General features: G+C 32.2%; 1 protein-coding gene across 1 annotated transcript; it reads right to left on the reverse strand.

Moving 5' to 3' along the window:
- Window positions 1-102: 102 nt before the first annotated feature.
- LOC132727085 (apoptotic chromatin condensation inducer in the nucleus-like) lies at window positions 103-19260 on the reverse strand. Its single transcript, XM_060712496.1, has 7 exons — window positions 19110-19260; window positions 13918-13954; window positions 13562-13575; window positions 8897-8981; window positions 4675-5137; window positions 740-1020; window positions 103-150 (listed from the first exon to the last, which is right to left on the reverse strand). The coding sequence occupies exons 1-7, from the start codon at window positions 19245-19247 to the stop codon at window positions 110-112; spliced, it is 1059 nt and encodes a 352-aa protein (XP_060568479.1). The 5' UTR covers window positions 19248-19260; the 3' UTR covers window positions 103-109.
- Window positions 19261-19797: the final 537 nt, after the last annotated feature.

Here is a 19797-nt window from a genome sequence, read left to right on the forward strand (position 1 = left end):
ATGTCTGAATTTATATTGAAATCTTTGCTTCAAAATTTCTGTCTCATTTTCTCAATTTCTCTGATCTTGTAACATCAGGTTTGTAGAAAAATATTATAGGAGTTAATCATTACCTTGATGAAGATCTGTCTTGAACTTTCTTTATATCAGCTGAAAAATTGAAATGCATTAGAATTACTAATAAATAATATTTAAAATGTAGTAAAATGCCTATTCCACTTGATTACGGTTCTGTAATTTTAGACTGTTTTAAGGTTTTATTTTGTAAATATTGACTTTAATTTAAAACTGACACTTATATAGTAAGTTTTGCCTGCAACAAGCCGTCCTAATTGCAATATGATATTGATCTACTGATCTATATAGAAATTTAAAATATGACTTTAACCTTTTTAGACCTCGGTTGAGCTCCTTTGAGAGTACTATAATCTGTTACAAACATCTAATTTTAACTCATTTTTTTTTTATTTGCTTGATTAAGCACAAGTTTAAAAGTATTTCTGTATATCAACCAACGGTAACCTCATTGGCATTTAGAATTTCTATGTACAAATAAGTACCACCTATCACAGAGCTATGATGTCAAACTCTTAAATTCTGAATCAGGGTTTTATCATTATTATAAACTGCAATGAATCTTGCACATGGGATTGTGGGTCAGGCTTGGAAAATTTTCTATTTTTAGAGCTTCTTATCCCTCTGTAATATAAATCTCTGCTCCTATCAAACATATCTTTACCTTTCTCAGTAATGTCCATCTTCTCTTCAACTTTTTTGTCCTTTTCTATATCACCATTTTCTTGTTTGCCAGTATCAGCAGCTGTGGCATCTACATCTGTTTGTTCTTTATTTTCTTTGTCTTCAACTTCACTCACTTCACCTTTGCCCTTTACTGGCTCAGGTTCGACTTTATCTGTTACAGCTTCAACTGGGATATTATGATCATCACCAGCAGATCCTGAGTTCCTAGTCCTCCTGCTTCGTCTTTCCACTGGTTTTACTTCTGACACGTCCCCTTGGCTGAAACAAAAAAAATATCATCATTTTTTTTATGTAAAATATCAATAATTTTGTTTTTTTTGTTGTTTTTTGTGTGTATTATATATTTTTTTTTTTTTTGGGGGGGGGGGGGAGGGGGGATTTAGGGCTGTGGGATAGGGGTTTACTTTCTAGCTTTAATACTAGATGATAGTGCCCTTCCATTTTGTTGAAGTACCCAACTAGATTCAAACTCTCAGCCATGAGGGGCAAGTGGTTTGAAGTCAATGACATTAATAATCATTCGACACGCCTTTATTTTTAAATCATGTGGGATATGTAAGATGATCATGTAATTCTTCTTTTGGGGTATAGGCAACATTGACACACAGTAACGGGATATTTTGTTTTTCATATACAATCCATACAAGTGGTGGTAAGCCCCCAAATACCCCTGTAAAGTCCTTACAGGAATGAACAAATATCTTAGTAAAATCTTTTTTATGTTAATAGGATGACTAACACAGGGATTCAAACCCACAGCAGTGAGATCAAGTGACCATATTTCTTCAAGCTAAGATGGGGTATAAATTTAATTAGTTTGTAAACATTTTCAAAAAATCAAGCATTATGTTAATTAAACCAACAAAATTTGTTCCGTGAATTTAATAGATTAGAAATAGCATGTACATGTATATACATATACAGAAATTATTTCAGTAATGATGAATTAAAAACTGCATGTATTTACATGTGAACTTATAAATTATTATTTCAGTAAATGTGTATGCTCAAATTGCCTTTCTTTTATCTTATCATGTGAATGTAAAGCAATTTATATATAAGATTATATTGTCAAAACTTGAACAAGGAAAGAATATATTTAGTCAAATTAACAAGTTAAATTAAAGGAAAGGATCAAAGAAGAGCATTCAAATCTACTTACAAGTGAAATCTTCTCATTCAATCATTAATAAAAAAAATAAAAATCATACCTCTATAAACTGAAGTTTTGTCTTAATAAATTCAAAATATTAAAAACTAACTATAAATCAACATTGACCTACATTCTCTTATCTGAGCACTTCCCTGTAGATATATTATATATGTACATGTATGTATGCATATCAGTTATAACAAGTGCATACATACTGGTAAAAATGTCTTTGAAGGGTATAGAGCTTTTAATTCATGCACAGAAATTGTTTATAAAATTTATAAATGGTAAATTAATCTTGTTTCTGTAATCTAATAGCTGATTCTTGAAAGAGTTGTAACTGTAAGTTAAGCGGCCAGAAGCAAAGGGTATATCCCTGAACCTGCTGGGACCATAAGTGGTAAGCCTCTAACACCAGTAGTGTCCAGTACAGAAGACAAAGACCAGCCTGCACATCTAATCAGCCTGACCTGGCTCAGTACTGTTGGTAACATATTAATCATATTTTGATTTTGAAATTCCTTAAACTTTGAATGTACTGTTCAAAATTCAAAGCCAGGAAAATCCATTTCAAAAATTTAGCAGTTTAAAGTCTAGTCAGATTCCATACATAACAGGCCTCGACATTAGCGGTGGTCCGTTGGTCCGAGACCACTTGATTTTGACAAGGACCACCTAATTTTAAAACCCACTGGTCCGTCGGACCACTTGAATTTTCTGGTTGATGCAAGGCTCATTTGGGAGAATGGCGATTTGGTCAAAAACATGTTATATAATTTTGTTTAAAATCTATGTCCGATGTATATGGTTCATTAAATCTCTGATTAGTTCAAGAAGTTCTAAGTCATCAATAATTTTCATTTTAAGTCGCTAAAATTTTGTTTATGCAAGTTAAAAGAGTTAAGAATTTGTGATATGAATTTAGGTACAAAATCCATTCAAATGGTGCTAGTAATTATGCATCGTCTGATAACCACGGCGGAACCATTAACATTTATGTTATAATACATGTTAATCAACTGTGAGTATCCGATGATGGTAATTATATGATATAGGATAAACTTAAATTTCAGATACTTGAATAACGGCAGCAAACTAGAAAAAATACATCTAGTAATTCTATAGATGCTATTTATCTTTATTTTAACTGTTTAAAGATAAGAGATCTGTTTCTTCTCGAGTTAAAACTATTTTAAAAGGTTAAAAATACCCAATGTCAAAAATGAATATCAACCAACAAGGAACAGGGAGGTAAAATTCTGTATTACAAATCTGTGAGAAAAATAAGATAAGTTATAGTAAATAATAACGTACGTTGTCATTATTTTAATAATTTAGATATTTCCTTGTTTTCAAAAACAAGGATAAGATAATTTATTAGTTCCATTAAAAATGTTGATCTATAAAAGATGCTATGTTATTATTATGATTATAAGACGTACCACGTATCAGCAATGAATATTTGAATAACAGTAAGAAAATAACAGACACAAATGGCTTCACTATTCCCTAATTTGAGTTGAGGGAGAAATCACTTTAATATAAAAGTTAACATAAATAAGAGCTCTGTTGTGTTTTTTTGACTGAAACAAATAACTCTACGATAAAATGCATACCGACTTGCTCTCCCTTTTCTGATTAGATGAAAATTTTTTATCTAAAAATATCTGTTTTCTTTAAAGGTTAATAATACATCTTTGTCATAAAGTTTAAACATTTTTTTCTACATTTGCAGTAAAATGACATAATAATGATTACTGACCATCTGACTTCTGGAAGGACCACCTAACTTTCAAATCTAGTGGTCCAGCGTACCACCTGCTAAAAAAGTTAGTGTCGAGGCCTGCATAATGTGCTGCTAGCAAAACTCATCACTAATGGTATATATCTATCATAGCTATTAGTACTTAAATCGTTAAGGGCATTATCAACTGTTGGCCTACTATAGGCAACATTTTTCACCCATGTAATCAGTGCAGACCAAGAACAGCAGGCACATCCAACCCATCTGATCATTTTCTGCATATCTTTTGAAAATGTTCCCTAAAACTGATGAATGGTTATGCCTAGATACAAAGATGGACAAGTCATTTTTCCATATTCAGCATGGTTAAAAAATCTGGGAAAAGAATGATCCTTCAGAAACAATGTATTGGGTCTGTTCATAAAAGATGATATTAGAGTGCAGCATCTCCCATGCCCCCTAGCACCTGCTTTAATGGTATTCAATCTTCAACACCAACATGCTGTAATGAACACTAATCATTATGTCATAAATTTTTTTCAGTCAAAGGAAAAATATTTTGGGTATAAATTAAATGATCATTTGTCAGTCAAAAAACTGCAAACCAACTAGTTTTTGTAAACATGTGCTCAATGATTGAGCTAATGACCAAGATTTCTGCAGATGAAAAAAGCCATCACCGTTGAAAGCTGGCAACTTAAAAGAAAGTATTTAAAGAGCTGACTACCAAACACAAGAATAACTTTTACCTTTCCATTTGTTTAACAGGTATTAACTTCGATAAAAAGCAATTTTTCTGCACGTTTTACTTGGTTTTTATCAAATCTTAAAGTGTCAATTGACCTCTTTCGAATTTCTTTTCCTTCTTAGGTTTAGAATAATCATTTATACCTTGAAACTATAGTTCCTGCAAAATATTTCACCTTTTTGTGTATAAAAGGTACCATTACAATCAAACTGAGTCAAAAGAAACCTTTAATATTTTATATATTTAAAATAAGGTTATCAAACAAACCTTTTAGATCCTGAATCCAGCCTTGATAGCCTTCTTCTACTTCTACCCATTGTTTCTTCCACAGCTCCTTCTGATTTACTTTCTACTGGTTCCCTTTCCTTCTTATCTCCATCTGGTTTCTGGTCTTGAACCTTTTCTACTGGTTTAATTGTTTCTTCAATGACTGGTTTCCTTCCTTTCTCTGGAGTTGGTTCCTTCACTTCCTGAGAGACTGGTTCCTTAACTTCTTCAATAGCTGGTTTCTTGTTTCCCTGAGAGACCGGCTCCTTGCTTAGTTCACTAGAACTCTTTGCCTGAGATGTTTTTTCAGCAGGGGTAGGTGTTGATTCTGGTTTTTCTGAAAAGTGGACTGGTTTTTCTGGTGAAATTTCTACAGGTGGAGATCTGATTGGTGGAGACTGGTCCACAGATTTTCGCTTTTTTGGTGAGTCATCTGCATCACTCTCTTGACTTGAACTGTTCACTGAAATTCAGAATACATAACTTTAGAACCTTGCTTTAAGATCATTTAACGTTTAACCCATTAAACTTTTAATTACAGATCTGAAAATGTTAGGCTAGCAAGTCAACATAATAAAGCTGGGTCAGGCTCTTAGCTATCAACTTTGGTTTCAGCAGACTATGATTTAGTATTAAGAAGATGCAAATGCACTGGATAGGGTGAGAACTTTTTATTTCTATTGAACTTTTTCCTTTAGAATATCATTGCACTCGTGGATATTTAAGTTAAAACATTACTTTCTATATAATATTGTCACCTAGTGCAGTAACGGGTAAACTCCTATTAAATTATACAAGGAGTAAACCCATTATTGTACTAAAGTGACATGGTATCAAAATCATGTTCTAAAAATAGTCTACAAAACCTGCAATCATGATATATGAGCCGCGCCATGACAAAGCCAACATAATGGGTTTGCGACCAGCATGTTTCCAGACCAGCCTGCGCATCTGCGCAGTCTGATCAGGATCCATGCTGTTCCATAAAAACCCTTTTACAAGTAGAGAAACTGGTAACGAACAGCATGGATCATGATCAGACTGCGCAGATAAGCAGGCTGGTCTGGATCCATGCTGGTCGCAAACCCATTATGTTGGTTTTGTCATGGCGCAGCTCATATACATATATATATACTTGTCGATCTTCCCCCTTACACCATCTAAAGCCATTTTTCATTTGAAGAATACCGTAACACTTTCTGAACCTCACATTTCTTCCTTTAATTTTATCTGTTATTATAAACCATGTTACTTTTTATCAAAATATTTATTCCTGAACCATTTTCATCAAAAATAATTAAAACTATGAAAGTTATACTTATAAATTAAAAGAATCTAAAATGATATTCACACCTGTGCATAGAAAATCAATACAGAACAGTATAACTTCATATATATATAAGATCACATAAAATTTAACTGTAAAAAAACCTACTTAATACTGACGATTCATCATTTCTCCAGGCATCCTAGCAACAAAATTTTATTTGCCTCTCACATTATTGAAAATCAATATCATCTCTTCAAACACTATTTCATAATACATTTTATCCAATATTTTTTGATACTCAAGACGAAATTTGTTTAATAACACAAGAATAATTTTCATAAACAGATTATTGCATTGCTTAACTGCCATACAGTAAGCATGATGTCATGTTAATACAGAGTTGATATTTTTTCTCACAAACACATGCTAGGCATTATCATTTCCCCCCAATTGTCAGAAGATAAAATCTTGGGGACCGTCTCAACATTGTTATAAGCAATATTTATTCAATGGTTTATTCAATACAATATAAATACTTTATGAACACTGCCTGTAATAAATTTTAAACAATATAGTACAGAATACTGATCCTGTGGTCTTTAATATCATTCTGAATGAAAATATTCTTCTGTTCTAAATTTTATCCTGTGTTCTAAAATAAGCAGGAGTTTTCTCCCATCTTTTTTTTTTAATCATAATACCATTTCCAAAATTACACACTTAATTTACAATGTTAATGAATATGTTTTTTTTTCATCAATAATCATTTATTTATCATATTTAACATATTATGAAAATCCTTTAAAATTGTCATCATAACTTACGATGAATTTTAGAATCCTTTTGGATTTTACAGACAAGTTAAAAATTTACCAAATTCATTCAATAGTTCACAAGTACATCCTATGACACATAAAACAAGGTTGATAAAATTATGGTCCTTGTTAATAAAAGGTCTTTCAACAAAGGTAAATTATCACTAATATTAGATATATAGAAATAAATAAGTATCATAGTTTTAAGAAGAATATATGCATGCTTTTTAAACCTCAAATCTTCATTTGGAAACTTTTTTAGCAAATAACCATGTTTCACACATGTACAGGACAAAGTGTGAGCCGGCCAGTCAGGTAACTTTTCAATGGTAGACAGACATGATAACTTAATTTAAATATTTTACGAATTAATCAAACAGCTCTGTGTAAATTTGCTTAACCAGATTTCTCACATGTCTTAAAGAAATGTCAATAACATATCAATGAGCTCTGGTCATAAATGCCCATAATGCACTAATTTTGAAACATTGAAATACGTAAATACATAAAAAATTATATAAATACATTAATCTATACAGACTGTTCATTATGTCCCCATAGTAGGTATTTACAGTTAACACTTGAATAATATTAAAATGTTAACTGAAAATCTTTACATATCACTGGGCACATTTACAATAGAATACTTAATCAGTAACCGTAACTTATACAAAACACAATAATTGCTCTCATGACTGATCTCCCTTGATAAGATATCTAGAAGTTAACAATGTATATACAAACTAAACATCTTCTCATCATTGCTCACCACTGTATTCAAATTACTTTATTTCAAAAAGTATCTAACAATCTAAAGAAACAAATTCTAGGAGTTATATTTTTCTTTTAAAAGAAAAATCAGAAATTTTGTCCAATGCAATCTACATGTATGATGCTCTCTTACAAAAAAAAAAACTTATCAAAGTCTGAGTTCTAATCAAGCAAAGTTGCATGTTTTATCATTTTTGAAAAGCATATCCACAACATTTAAGCCCTACAATGTACTTAATAATTCTACACACAAACTAACATATTACTGCCAACCACTTCAAATTAACTGCAAGCAAACATATCAATTATTGTGTTGAGCTTTGGGCTTATAATAATTCTATCGAGGTTAAAGCTACTCTCCGACACAAAAGGATCTATTAACATCATCATATTTCTTTACAGTTATAAAATATGCATAGAAGTAAAATTTGGAGTCTTCACAAGATAAGTGTGACCTAACAGTTGTTATGTTTCACTTGACACAAATATAAATAACCTTCAACCGTGAACATATTGCAATTAGGACGGCTTGTTGCAGGCAAAACTTACTATATAAGTGTCAGTTTTAAATTAAAGTCAATATTTACAAAATAAAACCTTAAAACAGTCTAAAATTACAGAACCGTAATCATTTTTCAATGGAAATGAAAGTACTTTAAATTCTTAAAAAATAGGCCATTTTTAAAGCAAAAAATATACAGGTTAAAAGAAGAAGTGGAAAAAAAAACATCCACTCTAAATTTGTGTTTGAAATTTTGCATATCGATTATAACGAAGGAAAGCTTCATGAAAATAAGAAAAAAAATGTATTGTTTTCCTTTATTGTAAATTATCTGCCCTTGAATTTAACAAAAAGTCCAATTCAAGGGCATAAATGAGAACCATGACCCCATTTTTTTTTCATTTAAAATGTTTCTATTATCATATTCTAACAACATGCCAAGTTTAAAGAAATTCTATTGAACTGTTTTAATTTTGCCTATATGTCTAAATGAAAACTCCCGAAAACGTTTTTAAATGTTATATCTTCAGACATGAAATATATTAATCATCTAGTTCCATAATGTACGAGTCTGTGGTGAAATTTTATCTGTTGATGACATTTTATTTCCAAAATGCCCAAACAATGATGTGTGGGATAGTAGCTTTAACATCCTGATAAAAAAATAATTAGCTAGCAGAAAATGTTTCATCAATGGTTCACACTAATCTAGGGTCAATACAATTATGATCAACCTTTGATTTTTTAAACTATCATAGTTGATTTTTTTAAACTATCATTTATAAGTGTTTTACTGGTAATTTATTCAAACATTTTGACAATAAAACTAGGGAATAATCACACAATATAAAAGGTTATACTTACAAGAGCTTTCTACATGTTCAATCAGTTGTTTTTGCTGGGCTAGGTATTGCTTGATAAACTCATTCTGGCATTCATCTTCCTGTAACTGTATACAAGACCAATATTCACGATTCTGAGATTAAATACTGTATACAGATGAAATATTCACAATTCTGTGATTAAATACAATTGTGAAATTGTTTTATAATATCCCATAACATGAGAATAGTGAACAAAGCGTCCTTTTCACGCCCGGCAAACTGTCGCTCCACTTCAAAATTGTGGTGTACGGTAAAACGAGCGAACGGCATTTCCGAGATAGAGCGGAAGGCCGATTTAAACGCCTAATTGTAAGTATTGTTTATGTTTTTGTCTTGTTATTCATTTAAGTTGTATTTTTTCGAAAAACGGAAAATGTAGTTCCGTGTTGGATTGATTTAGGCTTCCAATGATTTAAGCTGTTACAGAAAGAAAATTATATTAAGCCCGGGAGAACTTTTCTCCCTGACGAAGCGAACGACGATTTGTAGAATATTGAACTTCCCAACCATAGAAATGCCATACCCTTCGGATTTCTTGAAAAAGTGTATTAGTAAATTATCAACCCGTAATAAGAACTTGTCCTTCGTGCAAAATAAATTATTCCTGAAGGATTCCTTAAATTTGTAAATCGATATTTTTCTAAAGTAGTGGAGCGAAAGGGCAAGAGATGGAGCAAAAGGTTCGATGTTGAGCGCAAGGCGATATTCTTTTGACGTATTGAGAGGAGCGTAGTCTATGATTTTCTATATATAAAAGCTATAGAAGTTAAAAAAGACGTGATCAAGTGTTGAGACCGAAATTATATACCTTTTTATGACAACTAATAAAGTGTGAAATCATTTCAACGACTATAGCTTAATAAATGTAATCGCGAAGGTGTCACCTATGGCTGCCGTGTAGATTCGAAATTTGGATGAGGCCCGACCATTGAATCATACACATGTATGCATGGCATAATACAGGATGCCACTTTTTCAATGTCAATCATGATTTTTCACACGGTTATGTACATTTAAAAACGTGTCCGTGCAAATTTTTGACAAAATCAAATATTTTCAGTTCTACCGCGAACAAATGTTTCCGAGCAGGTACGTGTAACGCGATTGTTCCCGCCAAAATGTTGTTTTTCGAAAACTTAGATATTCAAGGTGCAGAACAGAAACAAAATTATGCAATGCATGGAACACATTAAAATTAAATGAATCACTACTACCAAGTTCAGTTCACAATGACTTTCTGTAATTAATAGCTCTAACGTACCTGTTCAGAGCAAACACAAATAAGCCACGTTTTCATGAATTTGTAAGGTGGGGCATCGTGTCAGTCGTTATAAGGATGTACAAGTGTTCCAGTTATGTTTCAAAATACTTCCTCCCTTATTTAGCATTGTTGTTTAGTTTTTGCAGTGTTTGATTAAAGTAAAAAATTCTATTTACACTTTGAGAGGAAAATAATAAACTAAACAACAATGCTAAATAAGGGAGGAAGTATCTTGAAACATAACTGGAACACGTGTTACATCCTTATAACGACTGACACTTGTCAACCATTTTCATAGCGTTTCCCCACCTTACAAATTCATGAAAACGTGGCTTATTTGTGTTATTGCTCAGAACAGGTACGTTAGAGCTATTAATTACAGAAAGTCATTGTGAACTGAACTCGGTAGTAGTGATCCATTTAATTTAATGTGTTTCATTCATTGCATAACTTTGTTTCAGTTCTGCACCTTGAATATCTAACTTTTTTCGAAAAACATAACATTTTGGCGGGAACAATCGCGTTACACGTACCTGCTCGGAAAAATTTGTTCGCGGTAGAACTGAAAATATTCGATTTTGTCAAAAATTTGCACGGACACACGTTTTTAAATGTAAATAACCGTGTGAAAAATCATGACTGACCTCGAATAAGTGGCATCCTGTATTATGCCATGCATACATGTGTATGATTCTATGGTCGGGCCTCATCCAAATTTCGAACATAAATTATGGAATCTACACGGCAGCCATAGGTGACACCTTCGCGATTACATTTATTAAGCTATAGTCGTTGAAAGGATATCACACTTTATTAGTTGTCTTTAAAAAGAATATATATATCGGTCTCAACACTTGATCATGTCTGTTTTAACTTCTATAGCTTTTATATATAAAAAATCATAGACTACGCTCCTCTCAATACGTCAAAATAATATCGCCTTGCGCTCAACATCGAACCTTTTGCTCCATCTCTTGCCCTTTCACTCCACTACTTTAGAAAAATATCGATTTACAAATTTAAGAAATCTTTCAGGAGTAATTTATGTTGCACGAAGGACAAGTTCTTATTACGGGTTGATAATTTACTAATACACTTTTTCAAGAAATCCGAAGGGTATGGCATTTCTATGATTGGGAAGTTCAATATTCTACAAATCGTCGTTCGCTTCGTCAGGGAGAAAAGTTCTCCCGGGCTTAATATAATTTTCTTTTTGTAACAGCTTAGATCATTGGAAGCCTAAATCAATCCTACACGGAACTACATTTTCTGTTTTTCGAAACAATACAACTTAAATGAATAACAAAACAAAAACATAAACAATACTTACAATTAGGCGTTTAAATCGGCCTTCCGCTCTATCTCGGAAATGCCGTTCGCTCGTTTTACCGTACACCACAATTTTGAAGTGGAGCGACAGTTTGCCGGGCGTGCTTTTGTGAATTGTAATTTGTTTTCTTAAAATTGTAATAAGTAGAACTTTTTAATTTGCACAATTGTGGATTCACCGCACTTTGTATTCTTTATACTTAATTTTAGAAATCTGTTTAAGAACCATTAAGCTCTTATGAATCTTCTTTGAGAAAAAACCTAATATTTGAATTACATTTATCCCTGATCTAATTTTATTTAATGAAGTTGATAATTTGAGCTTGAACCTGCGTTCATTACGCTTCAAAGATAAAACTGTCATTCCAATAACGAATGACTTGGAAAATGGGATTAATTTATGTCAAAATAATATGTAAGTGCCATTTTATCTTAAAAGGATGTCCTTTTACTTAACACTACTCACTCTTTTGGGCTTTTATCCTTATAATGCTTTAAAGTACAAAATACATTTACTAGAAACCTAATCAATCAAGTGATTTTTACAAGTAAAATGGCTTCCTGCGGGGAACATTTTTAATGATATAAAGATATTTCATTTAACTATTTTCAAAATTTTTTTGGGGAGAGGGGAATAAATAAACGTTTATATCTGGAATATAGTTGACAATAATCGATCAATATAGAAGAAGGTCTTTCGAAACTGGTGACCGTTGATGACTGGAGAAGGTCGAACCAGGGTCTTTCAAATTTGAAAGACCCTGGTCGAACATAAAACAATTATTTCTTGCTAAGAAAATGATTAAATAGGCCTATCATTTTATGAATAATTCCAAGCAAAAAAAAAGAGTAAACACACAAGTTTACTCAGAAAACATCTCTATTTATTATGGCAGATGCCACTACGAATATTTTAATTTTGTAGATTTTCAGTATGAACAATTTATTGTTTGTGAAATTTGAGAGACATATATCAAAGAAACAATGATGATTTTCAAATAAATCATTCAAGTTTTTCCACCTTAAACAGTAAAATAATTATAGAAAATTAGAAATATCACGTAATAGGTTTTTGTTCTTAATTAGATTTAATTCTGACTAATTCCCTAGAGGTAGTTCGGTAATGTACTGAGAAACGGTATTTAGCCAGGTTTTCGAAAACGTCAATTAACCAATTACAGATCACATGCTCCTCCATGTACCAAAAACTTGTCATGTGCTCCTCCATGCCTCAAAAGTTAAACGCGTACCAATACCCTGCGGTCTCCAGACCGCAGGGAATAATCTGCCATTCTGGTGGGGTATATCAATTCAACAATTTTGCTTATTATGGTACTGTCACATTATAGTTTTTATCTAGTTTTCAGAAATAATATCGATATTTCAATCTTTTATTTTTTTAGTTGTTTTTTTTTCTATGCCAAAAGGGCTTGTTGAAAAATCAGGGATTTTTTGCCAAGATTTTGGGAATAATTGACCCATACCCATGGAATTGGGAGTTTAGCTGTGTTTTGTTAAAAATTGGGGCAAAATGCACAACTGAAATTTTGCAGTCATTAAATGGATGCAAACAATTACTGTCTATGATGGCATCTTCAAACATATAAGCACTTTTACAGTAAAGAAGCCTTTATTTGCAAAGATTTTAGAATTTTTAATCAATATTTTTATTTTGTAACTTTCAATTGGGAAATTTATTCTGTGGATTGGGAAAATAATATACTGTTTTCATTTGGGAATATGACCCAATAATGGCTATAAGATAAGCCAAAAAAATCCTGAAAATGGATGTAATTTCTATGGCATATATATAGAAGAAGTAACATTCATTCACATTTCTGGAAAAACTTGCTGCAATATTTATATGAATTAATGTATACATTGAGATTAACATTATAAACAATTAACATCAACTTTCTCTACTTGACAATAAACTTGTTCCAATATTATGATCAAAATTATCATGTTTTGATACCAAAATAAGTTTGTTAATATACCAAAAGTATTAAATTCCTATTCTAAAACACCAAATAATTTAAAATTAAGCAAACTTACCCCTTGAGATGGAGCTGAAAACAGAAAGTATCAAATTTATCGCAAAACAAATCAAACAAAAGGATTAAAAATACCTTTATCAATCATGGTAAGTATACAAGGTCATTCATGGAAAAGTGGTTTAAAATTGAAGGTGTGGTAATAGTTAACATTTACTAAATCTTTTTACATAATCTACAAGCAGTTTTATATTTCAAAATATAGAAAAGAAACAACCAAAATTAATATCTCATGATGGTTATACATGTATTCCTTCCTTCCAATTAAATTGAACAAGAAATATTTATAAAGATGTGTTTAATTTTATTGATTAACTGTACATGTAACTGTTGCCATAGTAATAATTTGAAGCTTACCTTCATGCTCTTTTCCTAGATTTTCAACAAGCAGTTGCTGAAATAAAGACCAACACTTAATTAAATACACAATATAACAGTAAAAAATTAATTAACTACCTATTCTTAATATTTGACAGCAACATCAGAATAAATTTAAAAAGTCTTTAAAGATGACAGCCTTATAAATAGAAATATAGATTAATTTGCATGTAGACTGAGTGCAAGAAAACTAGTTCCACTGACCCTTTCCAAAGGTACTGGTCAACATGTTTGGTTTTTGAAAGAGAGAAAATGTAAATGTGAAGAAACCCTTAGTCCAATGCAACACTAATAGCTGGAATTAAACCAGGCAATTTACATAAACAGTAGAATCCCTACTAACGACCAACTCAGATTTAAGACCACATAATTTCTTATTTGATAAGTGAAATATGTTATTGTACATTATATATTAAATAGAGGATATTGAATGAGTGTAGTTTAATTCTAAATTTATTGAACGAGTTGAATAAAATCATATTATGCGAGCCTCTGGCGAGCATAATATTGTTTTATTCAACGAGTTCAATAAATTTAGTATTAAAGCTATACGAATATAATATTCTATTTATCACATATATAAAATAAGAACAGTAAACTGTTAAAATTAGTATTTTTGAAGGACGCGCCTCTAGTGTAACGCTAACATTAGCGCGTTTTAACGCTATGTTAATATATAGCGCAAATGACATCACGTCAGTCTTATTACACTAGTGTCATATCGTTTTTATTAAATGGCTTTATGACACTCCTGCGTCGCGGTTTATGTGATAATAATTAATATTGAAATCAGACCAAAAAGAATTTAATATTAAAATAATTTCTTCAGAAAATTTTTTTGCTCTCATCTGATTAAATATTATAATGTAAGTGTACATGTATATTGTATTTGTAGGTTCATGGACTACCTTGGACTGAAAATTTAAGGAGAAGTGACTTCTCCCTTCAGGAAAAATATGGAGAAGTTTTGTAATTTAAAGAGAAGTGACCTGTTGCTCAATAAAGTTTATTTTAAGCATTTGATTAACATCAACACAACATTACATCAACACATTTTTTGTTAATGTTTTTTTTTGAGGTTCAACAGTTTCTGACTCAAACTTTTAAATGCAATTGATTAAGAAGAAAAGTTCTTTAATTCATAATAATTATCCAAATTCTATCAATTTACATCATTCAGTTTCAATGATGAATATTATTGTAATGTACAGTTGTAATTAATTAGTATTTACTATCATAAATGTAATGGTGATAACGAGTGATAAACAAGAACGGACCGGCAAACATATTATGAGATATTGTAAATCAAACAAGACATATAGGGGAAATTGTAAATCAAACAAAATGTATACAGAATATTGTAAATCAAACAAAATGTATAGGGGATATTGTAAATAAGACACAAATATACGTTTGAGGTAACTAATTTATTAATTAGCTTGCCTTTTATCTTGAGGTGTCCTGAATTTCATTTTAGGTGATAAATTTGGCTGCTAGCCAACTCCTAATAACAACTCTACTTATAGTCCAATATTATTATTTAACTATTTTTGCCTATCGGCCATACTGGTTAAGTAAAGCGCTTTACGGATATACCAAATTTTTGAATGGAAAAATTCAACAATGCTGCTGGTGCATGGGCAATTATTTTGTTAAAAAAAATTCTGTTAGAAACTTCTGACTCATTTAAAGGTTTGCATTTGAATTAGCCAATCAGATTTCGTGCACTGTATGACGGCCATTTGTTTATCGCTGTATAAGGAATTAAATGAGAGGATTTAGCCATGATTTTTCAGATGTGACATTTTAATTATTTTGTTAATTTGGTATTTTTTTGAGGTTTTGGTCATAAATAGGTCAATATTAATGTAAATATAAGCTGTCTTTATTGTTTAAATGCATCTAAATCCATGTCTAATGTCAAAATGTTTGCTACACCTAACGTAACATGGAAAATGAAAAATGTAAAATATCAGATTAATGAACGATAGATATGAAATAGGTTACACAATGTACGTGTAGGTGTTACAATTAGGACAGGGCCAAAACACCTTTTTTGGGAAGGGGCTTCAGCCTTTTTCTTGGGGAAAATATGCTTGATTTTTGCAAACTTTGGGAAAAGGGGTCTCAAATTTAACACAAAATTTTAACAAGTTCTTCAAAATAGAAAAGCAAAAAGCACTGGGAAATACTAATAAGGCAGTAAAAGACCTTAATTCAACACCATCATTTAATTTTGTCCAAAATTCTATGGGAAATTTCAAAAGACTGGGGAATTTTGAGGACCAAAGTGGGGAAAAAGAGGCTATTTTGGTTGGGGAAGCAGCCTATATTCGGCCTCTACAAAGAAGGGTTTTTTGGCCCTGTAGGACAATCTTCCGACTTCCTTTCGTGGCGTGCACGTCGCTCGGAAGGCATAGGTCACACCAGATGGGTGACCTAGTTAGGTCACTTAGCTGGTGTGACCTAACCAACGACGAAGGATGTGGCCCTAAAGAGAGCTGCTGCTCTCGGAAGAGGTGCCTTTCCTCTATTGTCATTTGTTCATGAAGCAATGAATTTGGTCCTAGAGAAGGTCTACGACGATCGACAGCTTGAAAAGACCTCCGCCGCGGCTCTATGACATCGACGACGTTGCAGGCGAATAAGTCCTCCGTTGCAGGCTCTACGTTACCATTAATCGTAATAGAGGCCGACTAGTCTGGGACATATAGGAAACCGACGCCCAGTATAAATAAAACTAAAAACACACACTGTAGGACTATCCTTCTTATAAATGCTTTTCTCTCGTCAATTTGTGTCTCTTATTTGGAAAAATTGCACTTGCACAACAAATATCAGATATTCATACAGTTAAATAAGTGCATTTGTTAAATAAATTCATAATCTAAAAGTTCAAAACTTTAAACAATGGGTCAAAGATTAGAACATCTGAACATGTCAACCATAATTGTCTTGCTCAGCTGGACACATACCCATTGATTCTTGATTCACCCTGTGATGTCATCATGTTTCAATCCGATCTGATCAATATATGTTTCAAAGTCTGAAGTAAATTCTTATAGCATAATGATTTTTTTGCTTAATTGTAAGTGTGTTTGATAAATTATAATATCAATATCGAATATTTTAAAGTAATTAGGTCAGCAACTGATTATTAGGGTAAGCTCATTTACACCTGTTCAATTATGCATTTTGATTGGATAGAATTGTCAAATCCAGTGTCTAATACGGGGAAGTCAAAGTCCGGGCCCGCCAAGCGGGCCCTGGCTTTGGCTTGCCCGGCTATAGACTACACGTGTATATTTAAAAGAAAATCAAATATAACTAGAAATGTGTCCATAGGACACGGGTGCCCTCAACGCGCCACTGTTCTGTCAATCTTTTTACTAAGTCAAGGGAAATAAATCTACAAATACTGGATAAATCCACAAGCGAAACCCCAGGTGCAAATCTAAAATATGCTGAGCAACCTGCCCATAAGGTTTAATAACTATGTCAAATCCTTTTTGAGAAACTAAGTGAAGGGCAATTACTCTAAAAATACTTAATAAATCCAGACGAAAATACCTGGTGCACAACTGCACATGCTGATCAATATTCCTGTAAAGTTTCATGACTCTAGGTCAAATACTTTTTGAGTTACGAGCAACACATGTTGAAAATTGCCAAATTTTACTAACTCAAGGGCAATAACTCTTGAAATAATAAAAATATCCAGATGAAAATACCCAGGTGCACAACTACACATGCTGATCAACATTCCTGTAAAGTTTCATGACTCTAGGTCAAATACTTTTTGAGTTATGTGCAACACAAGTTGAAAATTGCAAAATTTTACTAAGTCAAGGGCAATAACTCTAAAAATACTAAGAATATCCACACGAAAATACCCAGGTGCACAACTACACATGCTGATAACATTCCTGTAAAGTTTCATGACTCTAGGTCAAATACTTTTTGAGTTACGTGCGACACAAGTTAAAAATTGCAAAGTTTTACTAAATCAAGGGCAATAACTCTGAAAATACTTAAAATATCCAGACGAAAATACCCAGGCTCACAACTACACATGCAGATCAACATTCCTGTAAAGTTTCATGACTCTAGGTCAAATACTTTTTGAGTTACATGCGACACAAGTTGAAAATTGCAAATTTAACTAAGTCGAGGGCAATAACTCTGAAAATACTAAAAATATCCAGATGAAAATATCCAGGTGCACAACTACACATGCTGATCAACATTCCTGTAAAGTTCCATGACTCTAGGTCAAATACTTTTTGAGTTACCTGCGACACAAAAGTGAACGGACGGATGGACGGACGTCCGGCCGAAATGGAATAAGGGGCCATTTCTTTTGTTATTTTCTATTGTTTAATAGAGGGCCAATGGCCCCTTACTCTATTGTTACGGAATGAACTCTATTGTTCTCTTATCCTCTGTTTACAGTTAGATGGCCCCCTATCCTTATTCGGTAGTGCGGACAGACGGACAAAGGGTAAATCTAAATGCCCGCCACCAACGTGGGGGCACAAAAAAAAACAATTAAAAATATATATAGAATTCTATACCTATCAATTAAATTTTCAGTGTCAGTTCTAGTTAGGCGCCGCCATTTACAATGTAACTCAATGATAAAAGACGGTGTATTCCGATAACGGAACAAATCTCAACTTTCAGATAAATAATAAACGTTGAGTGTTCTGAGTCAGTGAGTGAAAACGGAAGTGTTGCATGAAATACCCAAGAACACTTTTAAAACGGAAAAAATGAGCGGAATTTTTAACGACTTACCCCTTCATAGGCTTTGCCTAATTTCATATTACAAATTGTGTAGTTTTCGGATGGTGTATGTCCTTGCAGAAGTATTTATACCAGACAATTATTTAGATCACCAATCGATGAGAAGGCCCGAAACCATGAGAATAAGGCATACTATGAAGAAATCTGGTCTGACGTTTACTTTGCTTTCAACTGTGTTTCTGAAATCTTTGTATCAATTGTAATTTTGTTGTTTGGCATCTGAGCTAGAGCTGATTTTTTTAACACATTTTGACATACATTGTACCATACTATGATACATATGCAAGGGAAGTAACCACCACAAAAAATTATCTATAATCAACAGGACGCATTTCGATTACTGGATAACAGAATAAGATTTTTACCGTTTTCAGTCGTTCGACAAGTTGACTTTTACTCCCACTCTTAGGCAAACCTCTTTTATCGCATTCTTTCTTTAAATCAACTACACGAAGCGAAGAAATAGGCTTTCCACCTATGTTTACATCTCCATCATCCGCCATTTTGTCGTGGTTCAATCTAATTACCCGAAAGGGATCAATAATACACAAAAGATAACTCAAGACTACAAAAGCTATTTTGCAACGTTTTAGTATAATGAATTTGCTCCGCTTGTAACAGTCAAAAGTCGGTACGTTACGATACCGAAATCAACTTGATTTCGGTAAAGTTACCGAAATCAACTTTTCATTACCGAAATCAACTTATAAAATCACAATTAAGCGTTTTATTATATTTTTATCATTATAATATATTACAATAGGTTAAGTTTGACTTTCATGCAAAAAATCAGTTCGAAATAATCATTAATAATGATATTAGAAACAAATAACTAAATATCAAGATTATTCCCTGATTTGTCACGAACCGAAATATATGTTACAATACCGAAACCGACTTGTAAAATCACAATTAAGCGTTCTATTATATTTTTTTTCATTATAATCTATTACAATAGGTTTAGTTTGACTTTCATGCAAAAAATCAGTTCGAAATAATTAATAATTATGAAATTAGAAACAAAAACCTATATATCAAGATTACTTCCCTGGT

This window comes from Ruditapes philippinarum, unplaced genomic scaffold (assembly GCF_026571515.1).
Source record: "Ruditapes philippinarum isolate M1 unplaced genomic scaffold, ASM2657151v2 ctg123_1_1_1_1, whole genome shotgun sequence".
NCBI classification, from domain to species: domain Eukaryota; kingdom Metazoa; phylum Mollusca; class Bivalvia; order Venerida; family Veneridae; genus Ruditapes; species Ruditapes philippinarum.